This window comes from Eubalaena glacialis, chromosome 1, assembly GCF_028564815.1.
Source record: "Eubalaena glacialis isolate mEubGla1 chromosome 1, mEubGla1.1.hap2.+ XY, whole genome shotgun sequence".
Lineage (NCBI taxonomy): Eukaryota > Metazoa > Chordata > Mammalia > Artiodactyla > Balaenidae > Eubalaena > Eubalaena glacialis.
Window position 1 is genome coordinate 240,386,202 of NC_083716.1, and position 24,100 is coordinate 240,410,301.

The following is a 24,100-nucleotide window of genomic DNA, read 5'->3' on the forward strand; positions in this document are numbered from 1 at the left end:
ACAGCTGTCCCAGTGAAGCTCTGTTTTGTTCATGTGGTAGAGGGCTAGATTTGCAGGAGAGCCGCAGTTTGCCAAACCCTGAAAAAGCTGTACCAGACTAGTCCTCTTGACCTGAATAACCAGAAGGCTCGGCAAGATATATGAAACAGCCCTTTTAAGACACTGAACAGGCAATGCAGGACTTTGGTCCTTGAGAGAAGGAAAAAAAATTCTATGAACTATAAAGTTACTCCAGCTTTCTGCCATTCACCTGCCCTTTTCCCATGGAGGAGTAAACCTAACACGGTTAGTCTCGGCTGAAGAATGAGACCACAGTTCGGGGAAGCTGAGGTAGCAGGCAGAGTTCCACAGAAGAGAACAACTTCACACATCTGCACTGGGGTTCCTTTTGGCACCATGGCTGAACAGTAACTTGTATATGGGTAGGGGAAGCCTCCATGAAGCCAGGCAAAATAGAACCACCAGGAAGGAGACTGCATGGAGTTGGAGAGCCGGAAAGGGGTCAAGGAGACATTGGCACTCCAGCCAACCGGGGGGCAATCTTACCGAACACCCATGACATTCAGGAAAGTCCTTGCTTAGGAGTAGGGCTAAACTCACATAAAGGCTGTTCTAAATCCTGTCTAACAAAGCTTATAAACGAACCTTGAAAGGATCAAGCTTCTTTACAAATGAATTACCTACTTGCCAGGACAAAAACCCATCACTCATTAAAGAAGGACATTAAAATCTAGACACTTACAGTATAACCTTCACAATACTAAGCAGCCAGTAAAAAGTTCCTGGATGTGTAAAGAAGGGGAAGAAATGGCCCATAACCAGGACGGAAATCAAGCAGTAGCAACAGATCCAGGAAAGAACAAAACGGAACTTCTAGAGATTAAAAAATGTATGCAACGTCTGAGATGAAAAATTTTCTGATGGGCCTAACAGCAAATTGTACACTGCAGAAGAACGGGGGCAATAGAAAGCATCCAAACTAAAACACCAAGCAGAATAAATATAAAGAAAAGCACACCAGGGCATGTAATCAGATGGTGAAAACCACTGATAAATGGAAAAATCTTACAAGAAGCCAGAAAAAAAGAAAAACGTTACATAGGGTCAGAGGTAAGAAAGACCACTGACTGCTCATCAGGAATCATGTAAGCCGTGTGGAATGACAGTTTAAAGTACTGAAAGTGTAAAACTATCAGCCTAGAATTCTGTGTTTGTCAAAAATAACCTTTAAAAATGAAGGTTAAAAAGAAGATAAAGACATCTTCAGATAAATAAGCGGAAAGAATTTATCGGTATCAGACGTATACCGTAAGGAAGATTAAATGAGGTTTTCAAGTTGGCACAGAAGGGAGAGCACTGGAAATGGCACATGTGTTGGTAAAAGTAAGACTTTTTGCTTTTTAATTTCTTTCAAAGATAATTGATAGTGTGTAACATGTAGGAATAAAATGAACAAGGATAGCACAGAGGACAGAGTGTGAGTAGAAGTGTGCAGCTGTGAACTACTTACGTTACGTGTGAGGTGATAGAACATTATTGAAGGGAAGATGCTGGGTTAATGGTGCACATTGTGAACTTCAGAGCATCCACTAGAAAACTAAAGATTTGGCTAAAAGCCAATAGCTTTGATAAAATAGAATATAAAAAAGTATTCAGTCCAAAAGAAAGCAGGAAAAGAAAAGAGGATAGATGAGACAATAGAAAAAGGGCAGCAAGATGGCAGGCTTGAGCACAGCCTTGTCGATAATTATGTGTAAATGGACAAGGCAAAGTGTAAGGGAAAGGTAGGCGTTATCAGACTAAATGACCTCCTGTTGTCTACAGGAAAAACCCTTTTCGTTAAAAATAAAAGAATGGGACATTGTGATGCAAGCCCCAGTCATAAAGCTGAAGTGGCTGAACTACTAGCAGACAAAGCAGACTTTAGGTCTACTACCTGAATATTCCCAGAGAGGAAGCACTTTACATCATAACGAGAAAGGGATCTGTTCAAAGCAACGTCATCTAAAATCTGCATGACGCGGAGTCTGATGGGAGAAAGACAAATTCGTGAGGACAGGAGTTTTTGACACTCCTCACAGTAACTCATGAAGCAGGTACGAAGGCAGTAGTGTCGTGGAATGTTGGAGTTATGCCGTCAGACGGTACAGCCCAGCTGACGTGCCGAGCGTGGTGCTGAGCAGCTGCAGGACACCTGCTCTTTCAAGGCACGTGGAGCGTTCGCCAGACGTGCTCTGCGTTATGAGCGTGTTCGGCCAAGCACTGCCCTATTGCAAATGATGAGAAAAGTAGACTTAATTCCTCATGAGCCTAGACACAGACACCTTAATAAAATTGTAGCAAGTCCTTAATGCAGTCAGTTCTACTGTAACACAATATATGTGTGTTCCTAAAAAATCACCATGCGGGGAAAATAGGGACACAACCCTCAAAACCTTCCTCAGTGACGTGTTAGGAACATAGTAAAAATGATCTCAGTTTCACACGTTAAATGGTTAAGAAATCAAAATTACTACACCACACAAGCCACTGAACTGAAGTTTGTGAAAGTGAGCATCAGGACGGTTGCAGCCTGTGTGTTATTGTGAGGTTGTGGAAGGAGGGCTGTCTGAGGATGGGTGGACAGTTGGGACACTGGAGATGAGTGGCTGTGGCTTGTAATACGTCAGCTGGTAGCTGTGGTGTATGCCTTGGGAGTGTTCCTTTGTGGCTTGATTCTGCTGGGTAGACCTAGTTTCTCACCAGTGAAATCACACATAAGTAAATGCAACATTTGTGTTATGCTGAAATTGTTACATAATATATCAGTTGTGTTGGAACAAATTGTCACTTTCAAAGCAAGTGTCATGGCAGGACTGACTGTGCATCCTAAACGAATGGGGTTGATCGCAGGAATGTGTGGATTAACACTGGAAATCAATCACTTTGGTTCTAACGGGGAAATACCTACAGTTAGCATTACTCTTACTCATGAAAAACTGAGAGAAAGAAGTACAGTCTCCTTAATGGCAAATAACATGATTTGTGTATGTTAAAATCATAAGAAAAACTACAAAGCTGCTGGATCTAATAGGTGAAGTTTAGCAAGATTGCAGGTTCCGGTCAGCATACAAAAGTCAACTTTATTTCTATAATTACCAGCAAGTAATTTAAAAATGAACTTAGAAATACAACATCAAAAACAATTACAATGATAAAATCTTTTTAAAAGACAGTACCATTTATAGTAATATAAAAGGTACATACTGCTTAGGGATAATATAACAAAATGTGGGGACTTCCCTGGCAGTCCAGTGGTTAAGGATCTGCCTTCCAATGCAGGGGACGCGGGTTCAGTCCCTGGTCGGGGAACTAAGATCCCACATGCCGCGGGGCAGCTAAGCCCGCGCGCTGCAACTACTGAGCACTCGGACCGCAACAAAAAGATCCCGCATGCCACAACTAAGACCCGGCACAGCCAAAAATAAAAATAAATAAATATATTTTTTTAAAGTATTAAACTTAAAAAAATTTTTTTAACAAAATGTGTGCAAGACCAACACTGAAAACTTCAAAACACAGCTGAAAAAACCAAAGGAAAGCTGACTGAGTTGCGAGACCTCACCCACTCGTGGAGTGGGGCTCTTCAGATGTCCTACCTCCCCAAATTGATCCATAGAGTCAATTAAATCCCTGTCAAAATCACAGCAGAGTTTTGAAAAACAGGAATTAACGATCTGATTCTAAAGTGCAAATGTAAATGCAGAGGGCCTAGAATATGACAACAATCTGATTTCCAGCAAAATCCACAGCAGTGTGTAAGGTAGGCATAGAGATCAACTGCATAAAATAACAGCCCAGACCGCATGTATATGGTCAGCTGATTTTTGACTAAAGTGCCAAGGTAATTCAGCATGGGAAAAGGTTAGTCTTTTTACAAATAGTGCTGTAGCAATTGCTTGATTGTTTGGGAAAAAAATGAACTCTAGCCCCTCCTTCACACTGAACATCAACAATAAACTCAGAATGGATTGTTGACCTAGTTGGAAAGCTATAAAAAGTCTAGGAGAAAATTGCTTTAAAAACGTTTATGACTTTGGAGCACGCAGATTGCTTAGGACATGAAGAGCACTAGTCACGAAAGAAAATAATACGTTGTGCTTCACTCAAGATTTGCCTTCTTCAAAAGGCACCAGTAAGAAGATAGGCCATAAACTGAGCAAGTATTCATATCGTAGTATATGCGACACAGGACTTACATCTAGAATATAAAAATTTTCACAGGCTTAGTAAGAAGACAAATGACCCAATTACAAAAAGGGTCAAAAGATTTGAGGAGACATTTCACGGGAGGTAAACAGATGGCTGGTAAACACACGATGACGTCCTCTTCAGTCATCAGGGAAAGACACATGAAAACCACCATGGGGTAGCCCCGCATACCCTCCAGACTGGCTGAAGTGCTACAGGCAGGCAGTGCAAGTGTTAGCACTGGAGCAGCTGGTGAGAAGGCGAAGTGTGCCCTTTTTTCACAGTTACACGTGCACCCTGTGACTCAGCGGTCCCCTCCTAGGTGTTTACCCCAGAGAAGTGGTAGCACGTCACAGACTGTGTGTGACTGCTCGAAGCCAGTTTTCTGGACATAGCTCAGGTGTCTGTCCAGCAGCAGGTTGTGTGTGTCCACACGACAGAACATTGCTCGGCAGTGCAGAGAAACAGGCTACCAGTAGGGGCAGCAGCACGGAGCAACCTCAGACGCTAATTAATTGTATGCTGAGCCAAAGCTGCCAGACACAGTGGAGAGGGCGTGCTGTTTGTTTTGTGTTAAAATTTTTGGATGGTGATGGATTTATACTGGTCCACACCTTCATGCGTGTCTTGTTTCCTCCGTCTAAAGGCACCTATTTGGGACACTCCCAGCTGGGATAGAGATACTAGTGAAAGTATTAGAACAGAGCAAAGCTAGGTGTGCTCAGAGATTCAGCCCAAGGGTGGCATCATGTTCTGAATTAATAAGCAAATTATTTGTAGATGTTACCCAAAAGCTATTTCAAGCGAAATAATCACTTATACCTTTAAAATTAAGATTCATAATTTAGAATCGGCCATCTCCAGTCAGACACCTTTGCTCAGCTGTCTTCTGGCCTTGGTCCCTTTTCAGCTGTATTAGTTACAGCTCTCACCATGCAGTCGGTGACAGTGGCTTTGCCTGTCATCTTCCCCTGCTGGACTGCCAGACTCCGTGGGAGCAGGGACTCACCCGTCCTGTTGTCTGCTGGGTCCCCGCACCTACACCTGTGCCCGGCACTCGGGGAGAGGACTTGGCACATCCTGGTAACGTCCCCTGCAAGCGTAGTGAACATGTAAAAGGGCGTTTCTGGACACTCTATTAAAAAGGACAACTTGCTGGGATAGTGTGTATTTAGTCATATTCTTGCTCTCTTATATTTGGACATGTTCAAAATGTAATTCTGTTTTTGTCCTTTTAATGTTCCTTTTCATCTATGAAAATTGCAGTCTAGTTAAAGTGCAGTCCTAATTGTGTATGTCTATAAATTTCAGATTCAATCTTCTGTTCTTGATTTTCCCAGAGGTAATTTTTAAATCAGATGTATGCTCCTTCCACAGGCTGTGCAGGCACTTAGCCGGGGGGGGGGGGTGTCACACCAAGGTGCCCAGGGGACAGTTGGACCAATACATGCAAACTTAAGCCTTAGATGATGACCTCCAGTAAAGTGTTGGAATCTGTTCATGCTTCCTTGGAATAGAAATTTTAATTTTTGGTATTTTGCATCTTCTTTGAAGTTAAACTTCAAATATTCAGAATACGTGATACACAGTGGTTTAAGTGGAATTTTTAACTCGTTAAACGCTTGAGTGGCTATGCGCTGCCTGAATTGGTCGTGTTACACTCAGCAAAGTGAGCAGGAAGTTGCCTGACGTACGGTGGTTGCCAGCGGTGGGATGCGGGGCTGTGAGTGAAACAGGAAGAGGGCAGGGGGCCTGCTCCTGCCTTGTTGTCACAGGGGAGATGGCAGACGGGTTGTGTGCAAGGGTTAGCTGTCCATCCATCCTCCGTGCCCTGATCCCACAGCTTGGGAAGCTGGGTGTTGTTGACGTTGTTGTGTGTGTTCAGTTCTCTGAAACGTGATGAGTTTAAGGGTTAGCGGAGCCCATACCTGAAAACCTACTGTGCATTCCTTTTCTCAAAAAATAAAAACCCACCTCAAGTCCATTCCACATATTTGGGAAGAGGTCACATTGTGTTTATGATCTTAACGGATTCTGGAGCGTCACAGACCTGGATTCCAGTCGAGGCCTTGCTCCAGACAGCACTGAGCGCACAGGCTGCTGACCTTGGAGCCCCTATTCCCCCGTCAGTGGGGCCGGGAGGGTTGTGCCATTTTCACAGTCGTCACACGGGATGCAGAGACGGATGTTTGTGCGGCACTTAGTCCAGGGCCGGGCCTCACGTAAACACTCAACAGATTTGACTGTGTCACACATATAACGTCACGACATCAATTTCCTTTTCATTTCAAGGTGAATCGGGTCTCGGAAAATCAACTCTCATAAACAGCCTCTTCCTGACTGACCTCTACCCAGAAAGAGTCATACCTGGAGCTGCAGGTACAGAAGTTTCCACGCTGCACTACGTGAAAGCTGCTACAGAGTGCATAATTAGTATTTTGTGCCTTAGCTTTGTGTTTTGTTTGTTTTTGTTTGGCTCTAGACAGAAGGAGAACGTCAGTCAGGTAGGGAAAGGTGTGCTGCACCTGACGTCCTTGGATCTCGATTATACACACTCTGACCATGTACCATGGTCCATCTTCTCCAAGCTTGTCTTCTTTGTCTACAAAGTGCAGTAGTTCCTGCCTATGTTGTATGTTTGATGGAAGGATCAGTGTTCTCATGAAAAAACCGGCATACACAGAAGATTTCTGTGGGCATAGGTGTCATCTGACCTCTTCCCCTAGGTGTGAGCGTCCAGCACTGGACACTGGGCTTCGTGAGGCTGTTGAGTGAATGAACTGTGCATACATCAGTCTGGGACTTGGGCAACCACAACACGACTGCAGCCCTTGGACAGTTTTTAAATGAATTCATTAATTGTTCTTTTTGCCCCAGGAATCAGAAATTATCATTTTCAGCTCCCAAGCAGCCCTTTAATCTTAGCTGCGATGTTTCCCTTGCTGACCCTGGGCCGTTTTCACACAGTCCTCATGTTACTTTCTGAGAACTGTCCTTAAAGAGAGATAGTGAACTTCTGAGTCATTTGTTTAATAATAAAGTAACAGGTAATTTCTCATTTTTGCAAACTGGTTCTATTTTAAGGTACGTTCTTTTATTAAGTTTGCTTCTTTTTTTTTTTTTTTTAGAGAAAATTGAAAGAACTGTCCAAATTGAGGCTTCAACTGTTGAGATTGAAGAGCGAGGGGTCAAGCTGCGGCTGACCGTGGTGGACACGCCAGGCTACGGGGACGCCATCAACTGCAGGGATTGGTGCGTGCCCCAGAGCCCCGCCGGTGACGAGGCCATGTGCCTGCTTACGCTTGTTTCCGCGTATTTCAGTCTGTAATGTTGGTGACTGATTGCTGGGTTTGAGGTAGCTGTGTATAGTAAAACAATGAGACAATTTAAGTCATTTTAATTACGGCATTTTAAATGAGGAATTTCACAGGGAAGGAGTATTTTTTTCTGTGAGAGCGTTCTAGTGAGATCTGATATCACAAAGCCAACCATACAGCAAATGCTAGTATGAATAAAGCACGTTGATTTGGACCATGGCCAGTGGACAAGATATGGTAGTACAGCCTTTCTCTTTTCCATATTCAAGAAGGTGAAATCTCTTAAGAGACTTGCTCAAGAGCTAGTGTCTGTAACTGGCTGCTTGTTGGCACCATTTGCACAAGTAAAGAAATCCAGAAGTAGAATGTAAGAGCAGTCTGTCCCCTGTACCTTGCAGAGAATACGCTTTCATTGTAGAAACTCTCCTAGTTCTAATCCCCATAAACATGAAGCACCAACTTTCCAGCACTAATAAGAGGGAAGGAAGGAAGGAGAGGGCTTTCTTGCGTCTTTCTCCTTCACCGGGGGTCTCTCCCTTCCTTCCGCAGGCACCCCTTAGCGCCCCTGTTCTTGACCCGTGTTCCGCTCCCACTCTGCCCCGACTGACTGTCTTCAGTCAGTCAGCTCAGCCTCTTTGTAACCTATTCCATCCAGGCTTTTGACCTTCAACCCTTAAGGAAATGATTCTTGGCACAGTTTCCAAAAACCTCCGTCTTGCCAAACCTAGGAGTCGGTTTTCTGTTCCCATCTTACAGTTGAATTATTAAATCACACCTGCTGGAGAGGCAGGGGACAGAACAGCTCGTTTGGCCTTTGACGTTGGGGACAGCTGCCTCTTGCATCCCATGATTGCTCGTATCTGTGTTGCTCTCAGCTTTAAGACAATCATCTCCTACATCGACGAGCAGTTTGAACGGTACCTGCATGACGAGAGTGGTCTGAACAGACGGCACATCATCGATAACAGGGTGCACTGTTGCTTTTACTTTATTTCCCCCTTCGGACACGGGTAAGTAAGCATTTACCATGGAAACCTGGTGTGTAGATTAAGATTTCGTGTTTACTATGTGGGTTTCCAACTTTCCTCCAAACTGCATATTGTATTATAAGAATTGGGGTAATTTGGAGAGAAAAAAATTCAGTGTGATCTCCTTATTCTTCCCTTAAACATGACTTTTAGACTTAAGCCCTTGGATGTTGCGTTTATGAAGGCGATACACAACAAGGTGAACATTGTGCCTGTCATCGCAAAAGCTGACACGCTCACGCTGAAGGAGCGGGAGCGCCTGAAGAAGAGGGTGCGTGCTGGGCTCACCGGGGCGGCCGGGGTGGGGGGGGGGTGGGGCGTCTGAGGGGGGGGCGGGGCGTTTGGCCGTGGGTTCGGACAGTCCCTGGCTGGCACGGAGCCGGCCTCGCTGATGTCCGTGCTGTCAGCGTCGGTGTGCCTCTGTCGTCTCACAATTGTGTAAGTCAGACGAATTCTTAGAAGGGAACTGGTGTGCATTTATATTTTTGCAAGAGGGCTGCGTTTCCCTCGAAACAAGCTTGTAGCCGTTGGCGGCCCCCAAGGCAGAGTGTGAGCCTGGTCCCCTGCGGCTCTGGATGTGCTCCTGGCGCTCGTAGGGTCCCTTCTGAGAGATGGGAGACGGCACCTCGCTGCAATTTGCACTCGCCTGGTTGCTGGTCCGAGTATCTGTCATGGTGCTTGAAGCCCGTTGCCTTGTTCTCTGGGGTTTTAGAGCCTTGCTGCTCTTTATTGCATTTTTATTGACTTACAGATACTCGTATATTTTTAGAGATTGACTGTCACGTTGCAGATTATTTCACCTAGTTAGACTTTTGTGTTATTTCATGTTTCTCTTGATGTCTTCTGCCATAAGCGGAGTTTTAAAATTATATGGACTCATGTTTGTCAGCCTTTTCCTTTATTGTCTCAAGTGTCTGCCAGTTTTTTAGGAAATATTCAGGCCCTTGGAAGAGTCCCTGAAAGCTTAGGCATTTTTATGCTTGACAATTAGTGTTTTGGCAGTTTACACTTAAGGGGACTTCACCTTTTATAGGATGTTACATTAAATTTCGGACAGGTAGGAGGGGCAGGTGTCAGGGTTAGGAGGCTTTATACCCATCTCTGATCCTGTGTCCAGAATTCTTAGGGCTCGATTTCAAAGGCTGAAATGACTTGAAGTCTTGGGCCTTTGCAGTCCCTCTCTTTATCTGGTTTCCTCCTTGTACCTGTGTATCTGGCTCCTCCTTCCCAGTCTGAGAACACCTGCCCGCCTCCCTGTCTCTGAGAATGGTCCCGTAGTTCTTGCAGTCGCCCACAGTGAGGAGGTGATTCTTTCCGATCCATCACTTCCTTGCTCTGGGTGGGGAGCAGGCAGAGCAGGTTCATTCTCACCGCTCAGCTTCTCCATCTCACTGGGGAGTGAGCCGTTAGGAACAGACTGAGGTCAGCTTGCAAGGCGGAGAGGGTGCGGGGAGGAGGGCCTTTTCTTAAATCCCGATGTAGTGCGGACCGTGGGTTCGTCCAAGATCTTTGACCACGCAAGGCCCTTCAGGTCACTTTAAGGAGGAAAAAACTGGGGAGCAGGTTTGAAGTAGGGGTGCTTCCTGCTGACTTGGCTTGTGTTCTCCCTTCCCTTGGCGGTCCAGACTCGGGCGTGAGAGTCAAAGCAGAGCCCCACCTCGCATCTGATGGAGCACCAACACTGGGGGCTTGGGGGCGCGGGCTGCTTAGTAGACGGGCTGGTGAATGCCTGCTTACTTCAACTCCAGCCCAGTTTCCCTTTCCCTCTAGGCTACTCTACTACTTGGTGGATAGTTCAGACTGTGAGGTTACACTGCTGACCACTTTTTTCCTATTGAATAAAATCCAGACCCCTAGATCCCTCACCTGGTGGCATTCAGGGAACTGTCCACCTCAGTCGTTTCTTTGTCCTGTCCAACTAGATGTCTTAATCTTCCAGCCATCCTAGATTTCTTGTGATTCCCAAGACACAACCCTTGCGTCCGCCCCTCCGTGCCTTTGAGGAGATGTTCCCTCTGGGCACATCTCCCTTCTCTACCTGCAGGACTCCTTCCGGAGGCTGGTTGTGGTGTGGTCTCCTTTTACCTGCTGTACCGGGACTGTCGTTAGCTTGCTGCCTTGTGCAGTGAGGGTGGTGATACATTGTTGTTATTCTGGACAGCGGGTCCCTCAGAGTGCGAGCATGAATACCTTTTTAGCAGTTTGTAAAATCATTTGAAAATGATTTTAATCAATATGATTATTGACATTTGGATAATTCTGACATACTTCTAATATGATGCGTTAGACTTGACTGAAATAGTATGCGGTTGGCTACAGTTGCTCCTGGTTTGGTCTTTCTTTCAGATTCTGGATGAAATTGAAGAACATAACATCAAAATCTATCACTTACCTGATGCAGAGTCAGATGAAGATGAAGATTTTAAAGAGCAGACTAGGCTTCTCAAGGTAGGAACTCTGTCTCCAAGTACACAGTGTAACTAACTCCCGTTTCCTGTAGTCAGTGCATTTAAGATGGAAAGAGCTGGCAAAGCACACAGTCTTAGAAGGCTTGGCCTCTGAGGCTGCCAGGTAGACTTGGTCACAGTAGTAGTTTTGCTCTAAAGATATTCTGGCATAGCTGTCACCTGAGGCTTAGAAATTTTACTGCAGGTTTAGTTTGATTTCATGCAGTTTGTCCCATGTGGAAAAGAACTGCCACTTGCAAGTAAGACGTGTACCGCGGGCTTTCCGAGGGAGCCTCGTAGCGGGCAGCAGTGTGGTCATTCTGTGCCGGCGTTCCTGCGTTTGCCGCGCACGTTGGGGTTCCCTGTGTGGAGCCAGTCTACCCCGTGTGTCTCTTTCTAGGCCAGTATCCCATTCTCTGTGGTTGGATCCAATCAGCTGATTGAAGCCAAAGGCAAGAAAGTCAGAGGCCGCCTCTACCCGTGGGGCGTCGTGGAGGTGGAGAACCCAGAGCACAACGACTTTCTGAAACTGAGGACGATGCTCATGTGAGGCGCGCCTGCGTTCCCACTGGCTTGGAGGGCAGAGCTGTCGAGGGGGGGTGTGCGTGGGGCCTCCGAGCCACGCCGGCTCCGTTGTGCTCCTGCCGCGGGGCCGTCCCAGCTTGGTGCAGAAGGCCCTCCCCTCTCTGGGACTGTAGCAGACTAGCCTCTTCCACCTGGGGCCTGTAGCTTAATACACTCTCTTTCCTAATCTCAAAGACCTTTTTGATGCTAAAAGTCGACTAGACCTCACCTGTGGTGTGGCTGCACCACACACAGGACACCTCTTGCTGTGGTGAGGAAATGGACAGCTTCGCTGCCTGGGGCCCTGAGAGCCTTCTCCCGCCACCGCTGAAATGCAGCAGACTGCCCTTCAGCCTCAGGCTCTCACACGAGGTGGCCCCCGTTAGCCTTGAGGTTCTCCAGTCGGTTCTTAGCAGCTAGAACAGACCTGATTACAAAAACAGACTTTTTTCCTCTAAAAATAAATTGTACATTTAGTAACAAACATGCATTGCTGTTGCCCTTGAATAAAGAGGCTAAAAGAAAGAGTGTTGCTAAAATCTAACCTCTCTTTCATCAGAATTCTGAGTTCAAAGAAGGGCTGGTCCAGACAAATTTTGAAGAACTAAAAATTGCTCTACAGGCCACGTAGGTCTCACTTGGTTTAGGAATTTTTGGTGAATTAAAATCACTAAAAATACCATTAAAGTTGGCATTCCAGTTATGTCAGATGTAATTCAGTCACCATGTCAGGTGTGAAAGTGCACCCAGGCCCTCCGGGGACAGGCCCTTGCCTGTCATGATCCTGTCTCAGAGCTGAGTGCTTAAGTATCTGAAAAAGCTGGGCCGAAGCTATGAATGTTTTCCAAGATGATTAGAAGATGCAAAGTGCTGTTTCTGTCTCATCCAGAAGATTAGTACTTTGATTTATGGTTTTCTCCACAGGTGACACTAATAGGCTCTTTGTGACATACACGTTAAGCTTGAGTCACAAATGTTTGAATTGCTTGTTTTTCGTAAGTTCTTTTAGAAAAGTGTGCTCTGTTTCAGACATTGTTTACCTAAACAATCTCCTAAAGCCTCTGTGCCTCTCCCTCTGTCCACTGTGGTGACCTCACGCAAGGGGTGGTGCTTGTGGCGGAGACCCTGTGGCCCAGCTGGGTGTGTCTGTGCGTTGTTTATCGTGGTAGCAAAGAGATGCGTCTCTGTAGATGTTTCCACAGCCTCATTCCCTTATCCCGAAATTCCAGCAACTTTGTGTGCTGTTTACCAAGTAATCTGGGGTCTTAGTTCCTGGTGTGTGTTCTGTGTCCTTGATTGGGTGTTTTTTCCATGCGAATGGCATAGCCCTGGTGCATCCTTTTCTCTTTCAGCACTCACATGCAGGATCTCCAAGAGGTGACCCAGGACCTTCACTATGAAAACTTCCGATCCGAGAGGCTCAAAAGAGGCGGCAGGTTGTTGTCCCAAGTCATGCTGTCCCCTCGGTCCATATTGTGTCACCTCGAGTCATGCTGTCCCCCTCTCCTCCGTGTGTCCAGCTCAGCCTTGACCACTAAGCATCACCATTTGGTTTCCTACTCAAGCTATTGGGAGATACTTGTTGCTAATTTAATCAAATCGTGGGGTTGGGGTTTGTTTTTGTTTTGGGTGGGTTTTTTTTGTTGTGCCTGTTAAAAGGTATCTTTAACCATTGCATATCAAGAACAGCTCTAGATGGAAAAGCCAAAGACTTGTGTTGGATCCTGTTTCAACACAAGGTCCTTCGTACATACGTATGAGGTACACTTTAGAGTCTGCCTTATGGTGTTACTAATTTGGGGACCAGATGTGAAGAAAGGATTTAGAGGCAGCAAGAACATCCCAGTCTGAGGAATACAGCCAGGTTGTGGTACCAGGGGAGTGGGCCCGTGTGGAGCCGCGTCTTCGAGGGCTCAGAGGGCCTCCTGCGCCGGCTTCTCCGCTTGGACACTCACATCCTGTTCCTTTTTTAAGTACGATTGTTGTAGTCTTTATTCATAACTTATCTTAGAAGAGTATTCTTCAGATAATACCTACTGTTTTTTGGGTAAAGTCGAAAGTGCCACCCCCCAGCTTAGAGTAAGAAAGAGGTCTTGAATTTTCCATTTCATATTCTACTTTTCATCATTTTCTTTTCTTATTCATGTTGTAAATCATAAAAATGATAAATTTATGCAATTTTCAATAGATATATTTCTCAGAAATATAAAGTGAAATTTTACTTTGAGCCTCTGTTGTCAGAAATGACCAAACTATATTTGTCGTAATATTATAATTGTAGTTTCTTTCACCTCTTAGAAAAGTGGAAAATGAGGACATGAATAAAGACCAGATCTTGCTGGAAAAGGAAGCTGAGGTAAGTAGAAAAGTACTTTTTCTGTTTTTGAGTCTACTGTTTAGTGTATACCTAAAAATATTATTTGTAGTTCATATAGTTTTTTTTCCTTGTTTTTTTGAAAAGGAGCATACTACATATAACTAATCTGTTACATATATATATGCACATGATAATGTGCATATATATACATAAGTATGTATATTGGTTTACATATATTATCTCATTTAATACCCAACAGCAATTTAGTGGAAAAAGTTGGAAATAGTGAGAATTCAGTAACATGACTGGTTTTTGTAAGATGTTTAAAAATCAGCAGTTTTCCCGTACATAGACAATGAAAATATAATGAAAGAAACTCATTCACCATCGTTAATAAAAACGTAAGAAATACGTAGGGCTTATATAGGGGAAGAAACTAGAAAAAGCTCTACTGAAAACTGCTTTCAAAATTTGAATAGACACAAAGCTTTTTAGGTAGGATGCTCAGTGTGAGGGTCACACTTCTCTCTAACGCAGTTCCCGCAGAGTTCTGTGTGTTTGCTGAGTTCTTCGTTTTAGCGAGAACTTGAAATAATTCCATTTGTCTTGAAGGCTAAGCATTGGGAAACACAGGAAGCTCTATAAAAAGCAGACTAACGGAAAGAGGCTTGCTTTACTGGTTACGGAAACGTCGAACGGTGGTCGTCCAGAGTTTGGCACAGGCGGGTTAGGCTGATGAAGTGCAGGTCTGGAAACAGGTCAGAAGTATGGAAGTGTGCCCTGAGGCGCAGGTGGTGCTGGGACCTGTTGAAGTGGTGGAGTTCAGGCATGTTGAATAAATAATAAGAAAACAGGCCAGCCTTTTGGAAGCAAAAATAAAACACTGCGTTGGCCAAATTAATTCACTATGGATCAAATATTTAAATGTTAAAAACATAATCACAAAAGTTACCTGAAGAAAATTGAGGTAAATCTTTTACAACAGTTGCCTAGAGGCCTTTCTAAACAGACAGAAACCGTAGTGATAAAAAGTGATGGGGTGAGACCTTCAAGATGGCAGAGGAGTAAGACGTGGAGATCACCTTCCTCCCCACAGATACATCAGAAATACATCTACATGTGGAACAACTCCTACAGAACACCTACTGAACGCTGGCAGAAGACCTCAGACCTCCCAAAAGCCGTGTGGCTGACAGGGTCTTGGTGCTCTGGCCGGGTGTCAGGCCTGTGCCTCTGAGGTGGGAGAGCCGAGTTCAGGACGTTGGTCCACCAGAGACCTCCCGGCTCCACGTAATATCAGACAGCGAAAGCTCTCCCAGAGATCTCCATCTCCACGCTAAGACCCAGCTCCACTCAACGACCAGCAAGCTGCAGTGCTGGATGCCCCATGCCAAACAACTAGCAAGACAGGAACACAGCCCCACCCATTAGCAGAGAGGCTGCCTAAAATCATAATAAGGTCACAGACACCCCAAAACACACCACCGGACGTGGTCCTGCCCACCAGAAAGACAAGATCCAGCCTCATCCACCAGAACACAGGCACCAGTCCCCTCCACCAGGAAGCCTACACAACCCACTGAACCAACCTTACCTGCTGGGGGCAGACACCAAAAATAACGGGAACTGCGAACTTGCAGCCTGCGAAAAGGAGACCCCAAACATAGTAAGTTAAGCATAATGAGAAGACAGAGAAACACACAGCAGATGAAGGAACAAGGTAAAAACCCACCAGACCAAACAAATGAAGAGGAAATAGGCAGTCTACCTGAAAAAGAATTCAGAGTAAAGATGGTAAAGATGATCCAAAATCTTGGAAGTAGTATGGAGAAAATACAAGAAACATTTAACGAGGACCTAGAAGAACTAAAGAGCAAACAAACAATGATGAACAACACAAGAAATGAAATTAAAAATTCTCTACAAGGAATCAGTAGCAGAATAACTGAAGCAGAAGAACGGGTAAGTGACCTGGAAGATAAAATAGTGGAAATAACTACAGAGCAGAATAAAGAAAAAAAAATGAAAAGAATTGAGGACAGTCTCAGAGACCTCTGGGACGTTAAACGCACCAACATTCAAATTATAGGGGTCCCAGAAGAAGAAGAGAAAAAGAAAGGGACTGAGAAAATATTTGAAGTGATATTGAAAAATTTCTCTAATATGGGAAAGGAAATAATCAAGTCCAGGAAGCGCAGAGAGTCCCATACAGGATAAATCCAAGGAGAAACATGCCAAGACATGTTAATCAAACTATCAAAAATTAAATACAAAGAAAAAATATTAAAAGCAAGGGAAAAACAACAAATAACATACAAGGGAATCCCCATAAGGTTAACAGCGGATCTTTCAGCAGAAACTCTGCAAGCCAGAAGGGAGTGGCAAGATGTATTGAAAGTGATGAATGGGAAAAACCTACAACCAAGATTACCCAGCAAGGATCTCATTCAGATTGGACGGAGAAATTAAACCCTTTACAGACAAGCAAAAGCTAAGAGAATTCACCACCAAACCAGCTTTACAACAGATGCTAAAGGAACTTCTCTAGGCAGGAAACACAAGAGAAGGAAAAGACCTACAATAACAAGCCCAAAACAATTAAGAAAATGGTAATAGGAACATACATATCGATAATTACCTTAAATGTCAGTGGATGAAATGCTCCCGCCAAAAGACATAGACTGGCTGAATGGATACAAAAACAAGATCCGTATATATGCTGTCTACAAGAGACCCACTTCAGACCTAGGGACACATACAGACTGAAAGTGAAGGGATGGAAAAAGATATTCCACGCAAATGGAAATCAAAAGAAAGCTGGAGTAGCAATTCTCATCTATTTACAATAGCCAGGACATGGAAGCAACCTAAGTGTCCATCGACAGATGAATGGATAAAGAAGATGTGGCACATATATACAATGGAATATTACTCAGCCATAAAAAAAAAAACGAAATGGAGTTATTTGTAGTGAGGTGGATGGACCTAGAGTCTGTCATACAGAGTGAAGTAAGTCAGAAAGAGAAAAACAAATACCATATGCTAACACATACATATGGAATCTAAAAAAAAAAAAAAAATGGTCATGAAGAACCTAGGGGCGGGACGGGAATAAAGACACAGACCTACTAGAGAATGGACTTAAGGACATGGGGAGGGGGAAAGGTAAGCTGGGACAAAGTGTAAGAGTGGCATGTATGTATATACCCTAACAAATGTAAAACCGATAGCTAGTGGGAAGCAGACACATAGCACAGAGAGATCAGCTCGGTGCTTTGTGACCACCTAGAGGGGTGGGATAGGGAGGGTGGGAGGGAGACACAAGAGGGAGGAGATATGGGGATATATGTATATGTATAGCTGATTCACTTTGTTGTAAAGCAGAAACTAACATACCATTGTAAAGCAATTACACTCCAATAAAGATGTTTAAAAAAGAAATAGCAAGAAAAAATAAAATAGAATAAATGAAACAAATTTAAAAAAAAAATAGTGACGGGGATGCAGGAGGGTGAAGATTCACCATTTGAATCACCCAAAGAAGCTGGGCCCGTCACTCCCCTTTAGTGCACATTCCCCACTGGGTAGTGGCAACTCCTTCCTACCTTTTTAGGTCAAAAACTGTCTCATGTTGTCTGTCTTATTTCTTCTGTTTCTTGATAATTTTTTAATTTGAATTGCCTATTCTTATCGTTTACTCGGTTTTCTGTTGAGCCATTGGTCCTTTTACTGGTTTGTAAGAGTTTTTTGTATATTAACTCATGGTCATGTTTTGGGAGAGCACAGACGTTGAAGTACTAGCAATCACAGGACCCCCGTAAAGTCTGCTTGGGGACAGCAAGAGCCCGAGAACCAACGGTGTGTCCATCTCGTGTCCGCAGCTCCGCCGCATGCAGGAGATGATCGCCCGGATGCAGGCGCAGATGCAGCTGCAGATGCAGGGTGGGGATGGCGACGGCGCGGTCCACGGGCACCACGTGTGAGGTAACGACCAAGCCTGGAGAGCAGGCGCGTGTCCCGAAAGGATAAAGGTTGCTCCTCAAAATGGAAGCTTCTCCACGCTCCCTGTTCAGTAAAGGGTTTTTGTGTTTTCTAAGCTTATAAGTGTGAGTAACAATTGTAACATTTCCCTTCCTACGTAGGGAAAAACACCGTTCTTCCCTACCGTGTGCTCCTTTCCTGTATGTCTCCTTCCACCCAGAGCGCCCTCACTGCTGGTTACCAAACGTGTGGAGGTTTCCCCTGCACCGAGCAGTTCTCCACAATACCCGCTGGGGGTCCTGCGGTCTCAGTTCTGACACCACCTACCTGGAGATCCTGTCAGACCCCACAGGTTGAGGGCTCAGTCCCACAAGTCTGCCCCCCACTTCAGATGCCAGTCCAAAATCCAGGTTGTCACCTGTGCTTCTGACTGACCGGCTAGAGATTAGAGGTGCCCGCCCCACCGTGGGTTCAGTAATTTGCTAGAGCGGCTCACAGAACTCAGAGAAACGTTTTGCTTACTAGGTCACATTTATTAAAGAATGTAATAAAGAACGGAGGTGAATAGCCAGATGCAGAAACCCACAGGGCGAGTGAGGTCTGAGAGAGTCCCTAGTGCAGGAGCTTCTGGCCCTGAGGAGTTTGGGTATATCACCCTCCTGGTTTGGATGGATTCACCAACCCAGAAGCTCTCCAAACCCCTGCTTTGGGGATTTTAAAGGAGGCTTCCTCAAGTAGGTATGATCAGTCATTAGCTCCATTTCCTGCTCCTCTCCCCTTTCTGGAGGGTGGGGGACAGGCTGGAAATGACAAGCTTCTCATCATGGCTTGGTCTTTCTGGTGACCAACCCACAGAGTTCCCTTATTAGCACAAAATCAGGTAAGGTACATGGGTTTCAGGAGCCCTGTGTCAGGAACAGAGGTCAAGGACCAAGTATCCGGACAAGAGGTGTACCTGGTGCTCTGCCCATTTAGGAAATGAAAGGGTTTTAGGGGCTGTGCCAGGGCTGGGGGCAGAGACCAGGATCTATTTTTATTGTCTCATAGCAGTAGAAGAAAACTGTATATTAAAGTAGCTTTCATTGGTTGTACAATTTGAGATTTATTAAAGCTGAAAACATCTCTTCAAAGTGTTACTGGAACAGCTTAGGCCAACTAAAAGTAGAGACGGGGTCAAGGGAGAAGTATGCCGGGTAGGTCAGGGCTGCCTCGATGGAGACTGCTGGCCTTGCTCCTCGCCACAGCCGACGGGAATCGGTGGCTCACCTGGCTGGCTGGCCGGGTGTATGCTGGCCTCCCTGCTTGAAGGGAGGCCGTAGACACCAGGGACGCCGGACTAGGAAAAGGCAAATGTCCGCTCCCCTGTACCCTGTGGACAGGGGGACACTCAGAGCTGTCCAGGTGGCTGCTCCATACCTCCAAGAGGAAGGAGGGAGAGGTGGAGTCAACTGAGGACCAGAGGATGAAGAGTTACATGGGTAGGGGCGGAGGCAAGCCTGCTCCGTGGAAGAGTGGACTGGGGCCAGAGTTCGAGCTGGCACAGAGCTGGGATATGGACCTGATTGTAGGGCATGTGAGCGTCGATGCAGTCCCTCAGGAGGCGATGTGATGCCCTGAGTGACTGCAGGCTGAGCTGACACGTTGCAGGACCAATGAGACGGGAGGTAAGGGGCCCGGAGGTCGGGCACCTGTCAGAAGTCTTCCACAACACGGACAGGTGATGAAGGACGTGGGGTGGGGCAGGCAGGCTGGGGGCATTGGTTACCAAAACAAAGCCCCTGCCCCTTTGCGGCTTATTGGGAAAGGTTTTAGTTGTGAAATACATGCACAGAAAGACACAGATACACATGTACAGTGTAACCAGTTGCTTTTAAAGGGAGCATCCACGGAACCCCACCTGGGTCAGAGTTGGTTACTTTTCTTTCGTCATCACGTTGAAACCTTAGAAAGGTCCTGAGGGCACGTGCTGAGTTCGTACTTGCCCAGTGAGGACATGGACGCTGTGCAAGGGTTTAAAATTACTTGCCTGTGGTCACGTCACTTGTCAACTGATGGACCTCCTGGCCGCACAGGGCAGTCCTGCCTGGGCAGGTTTGCCGCCTGACGGGAAATGATGGCAGAGAAACGGACTCCTGAGGGGTGGGGCTCATTTGAGGCAGTTGGGAGCAATAGATGTTAGCTCACTCTCTCTGATCTTGCTGCTTCTCTTTTTAAAACTTTATGGAATTACGAGGATTCTACTTTTGGTACATAAAATTAATCTACATTTCTGTATACTTTTCAGCTTTGCAGTACTCCTGATTTCCAAGAGCTTCATAAGGGACGTTTTGATTTTAGTAAACTCTGGTCCTCAGAGCCCACCTTCTCAGTTTGTGCCGTTTGTTGTTTTACAGGAAAATAATGCTGCCAGTGGTCCAAGCAGCAGGCATTGCATCACTCCCATTTAAATGTGTTGTGTTTGTTTTTCCAGAAAACACTTTGCAAGATAACATTCTGACAAGTAACACAGCTGCGTGTTTTCAAGACTGTTGGAGGGGTGCCTATCCACATTTTACAGTACCTGTGCCTGAGAATTTAATTTTTTAAAAACTTTTGATGTGTTATTTTGTATGAAGTACCTTAACATTTATATTTCATTATGTTATACTTTATATTTTGTGAGGTTAACTTTCCATTTCCATTTTTTGTCCACCTTAACTGACCACTAATGTTAGAATTGATTCCCAGGGACCAGTCAGCATGTATAGTTAATAGTTGAATTTGATTTGGCTGGCCTAACCGACTAATCATGATTTATTTCTAGAACATTCAGATTTCCCAGAATGTTCCTGAGTAGCAGAGACATGGACCTAGTGACACAGAAAGATGAGAGCTGCCCTGGTGCAAGGCCATTTCTCACCAAGTCATGGCACCTGGTTAGCTGTCTTGCTTTGAGCACAACACCTAAAACCAGTTTTGCTGCTATAAGTCAATACTGTTAATCCATCTGCACATTTATCTGTTTACCAAATGAAACAGAATTACCCGGTGAGATACATGTTTATACTTAAATAGCTTTTTTAAAAACAGGCTTTTAGGGGTGAATTTTTTAACAAGTCTTTGGATTCTTGGGTCTATGCAGAGAACTCGCCACAAGCCACTTTCTGTAGAGTTTGCCACGAAAAATCAAAGTATCCATGAGCTGCAGTTTTCATGTTGCAACTAAGATTCTTACCTACACAATGAGAGTCAATAAACTATTTTTATTCAACTAAATTTAAAAAATAACTTTTTAAGGAAAATTAACAATTGATCTGTGCAGAAACCAGCCTTTTTCTATTGTTATACTGCACTTTAATGTGTTTTCTCTAACTGCAGGTATAGGAGATGTGCCTCAGCAGCGAAAATAAGGGTCCTCGGGTGGGTGGCCCCGAGGCCTCAGCCCCGTGGGGCCCAAAATGCTTGCCAGGTTTTCCTGATTTGGCGTCCCTTTAACTGACGCTTTCCTGAATGGTTTTCAGGCAAATAGCGGTGATCTTTTTGTGTGTGCAGGCTGTCTAGTCCTTTTTCAGCCACTGTCATTTCCTTCCATGTATCGTGTGAGAATGAAGGCTATTTCAGATCTGCACCGTGGGCTGGCTGACGGGTGCCACCAGTTGAAGCCGCACCTGGTTGGTTTCCTGTGCCCTGTGGCCTTGGCCCTTCCCTGTCCTCGTAGCTGGTCTCCCTGTCGTGCACTCAAAGGGGCGCTGATGCTCTTGGGGTTGCTGTTTTTTCAGCATTTCTACTGATGTGGGGAAGTTGGTCCCCAAAAAGTGACAGATGAAAGAAGATCTGGAGGGAGCAGGTGCTGGTTCAGTGTTTTCATTTTGCTAGAACAAGAGGGGTTGAAATGGAGAAAATGCTTATTACTCCAAGGACGAGGAGGGGGTTTTGTATTCAACAGACAAAATGAGATGGTTGAAATATATTAGTTACAAAGGTGTACTACAGAAAATCACTGGGTGTTCTCCTGACTTTGCCCTTTCACTGTTGGGTAATTGCAAATGGTCAAGAGCTACAGGTTTAGGCACATTGTGCAAAGTTTTTACCAAGAAAAAGTGTTCCATGACCTTAGGGCCCCTCCATGCAAGGCTAGTTATTTGGGTTATTTTGTCATTTATTAACTATGCTAGTAAAAGCTGTTTTTTAAAAGGGGTGGGGTGTGGCAGCACTTGAAAGTGGTAGGTGTAAGCTCTATATAGTAAAACTACTACTTAGTGCTAGCTGCCACCTAATGGTTATGGGGGTGTGGGTGGACCTACACTGTAAGACTTTTAAATTCCCTTTTGTTTTGCTGCCGGAATCTAAATACTTTTGCTAATAGATAATTGCTCTTTTACTAAGAGATAAGCTTTACCTATAAAAATGTATTTTGAAAACTTATTTTACACAGCAATTTTGTATCCATTGAAACTAACCTTTTACCAATAAAGCACTATTGTTTAGATACTAAGTGAGTAGTTCTCATTGTTGGCTCTTAACGAGGTAAAGGTGTAAGGTTTTCTGGGAAAGATTCAGAGAAAGCCCTGCGTTTTCTGTGTATAAAAATCCGGAGGGGGCTTCCCTGGTGGCACAGTAGTTAAGAATCCGCCTGCCAATGCAGGGGACACAGGTTCGAGCCCTGGTCCAGGAAGATCCCACATGCCGCGGAGCAACTAATCCCGTGCGCCACAACTCCGGAGCCTGTACTCTAGAGCCCATGCACCATAACTACTGAAGCCCACGTGCCCTAGAGCCCGCGCTCCGCAACAAGAGAAGCCCGCGCACCACAACGAAGAGTAGCCCCCGCTCGCCGCAACTAGAGAAAGCCCGCACACAGCAACGAAGACCTAATGCAGCCAAAAATAAGTAAATAAAATTTTTTAAAAATCAGGAGGAATTATTTGCACCAACATCTGTACCCAACAACTCTGTATTGGCGATCCCAGCCCAAAAGAGCAAGCCATAGAGATTGGAAAGGAAATATTTACAGGGGAATCTGATCACCTACTTAGAGTGAATGATAAAAATTACCACTAGTGAGAGTTCAGTGATGTCTGCCCACTAAATAGAAAATGTGGGAAAGATCTCATTCACTGTAGTAACAACTACTAACTTATTAGAAGAAATGTTGAAAACCTGGACTGTAAGCCTGATCTGGGTGGCTGGCCGGCCCTCTCTCTGCCCACTCCACTGACCACCCCAGGACCGCCTGGGCCCCTTTACTTCCTTCTCTGTCTGCCTAGAGCCCTGTGTCTGGTTCCTTCTTTCCAGGTCCCTCCCTCCCCCAGGTCCTGCACCTCTGCCTCAGGCCCTCCCTCCAGCATACACCCCGCAGCCTCTGACCAGGCTTTCCCCCTGCAGGGTCCCCACTGGCGCTGCTCACCTGTCGGTGTTCCGTGCCCAGGGGTGTGTGCCACCCTGGGAGCAGTGAGAACAGCGCCTGGGTTCTGACATCGGGGCTGCTGGTGGTGTCGCTGGGGGCCAGTTAGAGGAAAAGCTCGGAGGGAGCGACGGGGGACAGGAGTGCCCTTCTGAGTCTCGAATCCGAAGCTGCCCCGCGGGGAGCGGCTGTTCCTGCTTCCTTTGGGAAACGTACGGGGTCGGGGTCTTGATCCGGTGGCCAGAACCCTAGGAGTCCCCTCCTAGATGGGTCCGGGTCCATCCTCGGTTTACTCCCTAGACAGACGCGCGGGGGAGCGCGGGCGCGCTCCTGGCCTGCCCCGGGAGGCGCGGGGACTGCGGCGGGATCCAGGACCAGGGCAAATTGTACCGGGTCTTGAAAGATGCGTAGGAGTTCACTGAACCTCTTCGAAGAAGGGGCGTGTGCTGCTGCGAGTCGCGGGCCTGGGGGCTCCGGACGTGGTGTCACGTTTCCATTTCCGGGTGGGGGCCACGAGGCTAGAGGAGGACTGTGAAGCCTGGAAGGGCCGCGGGCCTCGCCAGCACGGCCCGTTTTCTCCTCAGCACATCCTCGCGGGGCTCTCGCTGCCCGTAGGCCACGACCCCAGTAGCCCCAGGAGGATCGCAATTGGTACGTGGAGCGGGTAACGGGAAGGCTGGCAGCCAGGGTCGGGGGCGGAGGGAGCCAGCAGATGGCAGCTGCGCCGGGACCGCGCCCCGGCCTCCGAGCCGGACTCTTCTCTGAGCCGACGCCCCGCCCCCCAGAGCCGGCGCCCCGCCCCTCCCCGAGCCGGAACCGCGCCCCGCCCAGGA

General features: G+C 46.0%; 2 protein-coding genes across 4 annotated transcripts in view; both read left to right on the top strand.

The window, feature by feature from the left end:
* SEPTIN2 (septin 2) overlaps positions 1-22,358 on the top strand; it is a 32,721-nt gene extending 10,363 nt beyond the window's left edge. For both annotated transcript variants that reach the window (XM_061189468.1, XM_061189478.1), the window contains exons 4-13: positions 6,523-6,609; positions 7,359-7,482; positions 8,423-8,557; positions 8,729-8,846; positions 10,922-11,023; positions 11,423-11,568; positions 12,939-13,022; positions 13,885-13,942; positions 17,785-17,887; positions 20,355-22,358. In XM_061189468.1, coding sequence (XP_061045451.1) covers positions 6,523-6,609; positions 7,359-7,482; positions 8,423-8,557; positions 8,729-8,846; positions 10,922-11,023; positions 11,423-11,568; positions 12,939-13,022; positions 13,885-13,942; positions 17,785-17,886 — 956 coding nt within the window. In that variant the 3' untranslated portion in view covers position 17,887; positions 20,355-22,358. The remainder of the gene's footprint in view (positions 1-6,522; positions 6,610-7,358; positions 7,483-8,422; positions 8,558-8,728; positions 8,847-10,921; positions 11,024-11,422; positions 11,569-12,938; positions 13,023-13,884; positions 13,943-17,784; positions 17,888-20,354) is intronic.
* Positions 22,359-23,795: 1,437 nt separating this feature from the next.
* Positions 23,796-24,100, top strand: part of FARP2 (FERM, ARH/RhoGEF and pleckstrin domain protein 2) — a 91,215-nt gene continuing 90,910 nt past the window's right edge. For both annotated transcript variants that reach the window (XM_061189378.1, XM_061189388.1), the window contains exon 1: positions 23,796-23,918. The gene's annotated coding sequence lies outside the window, so the exon portion shown is untranslated. The remainder of the gene's footprint in view (positions 23,919-24,100) is intronic.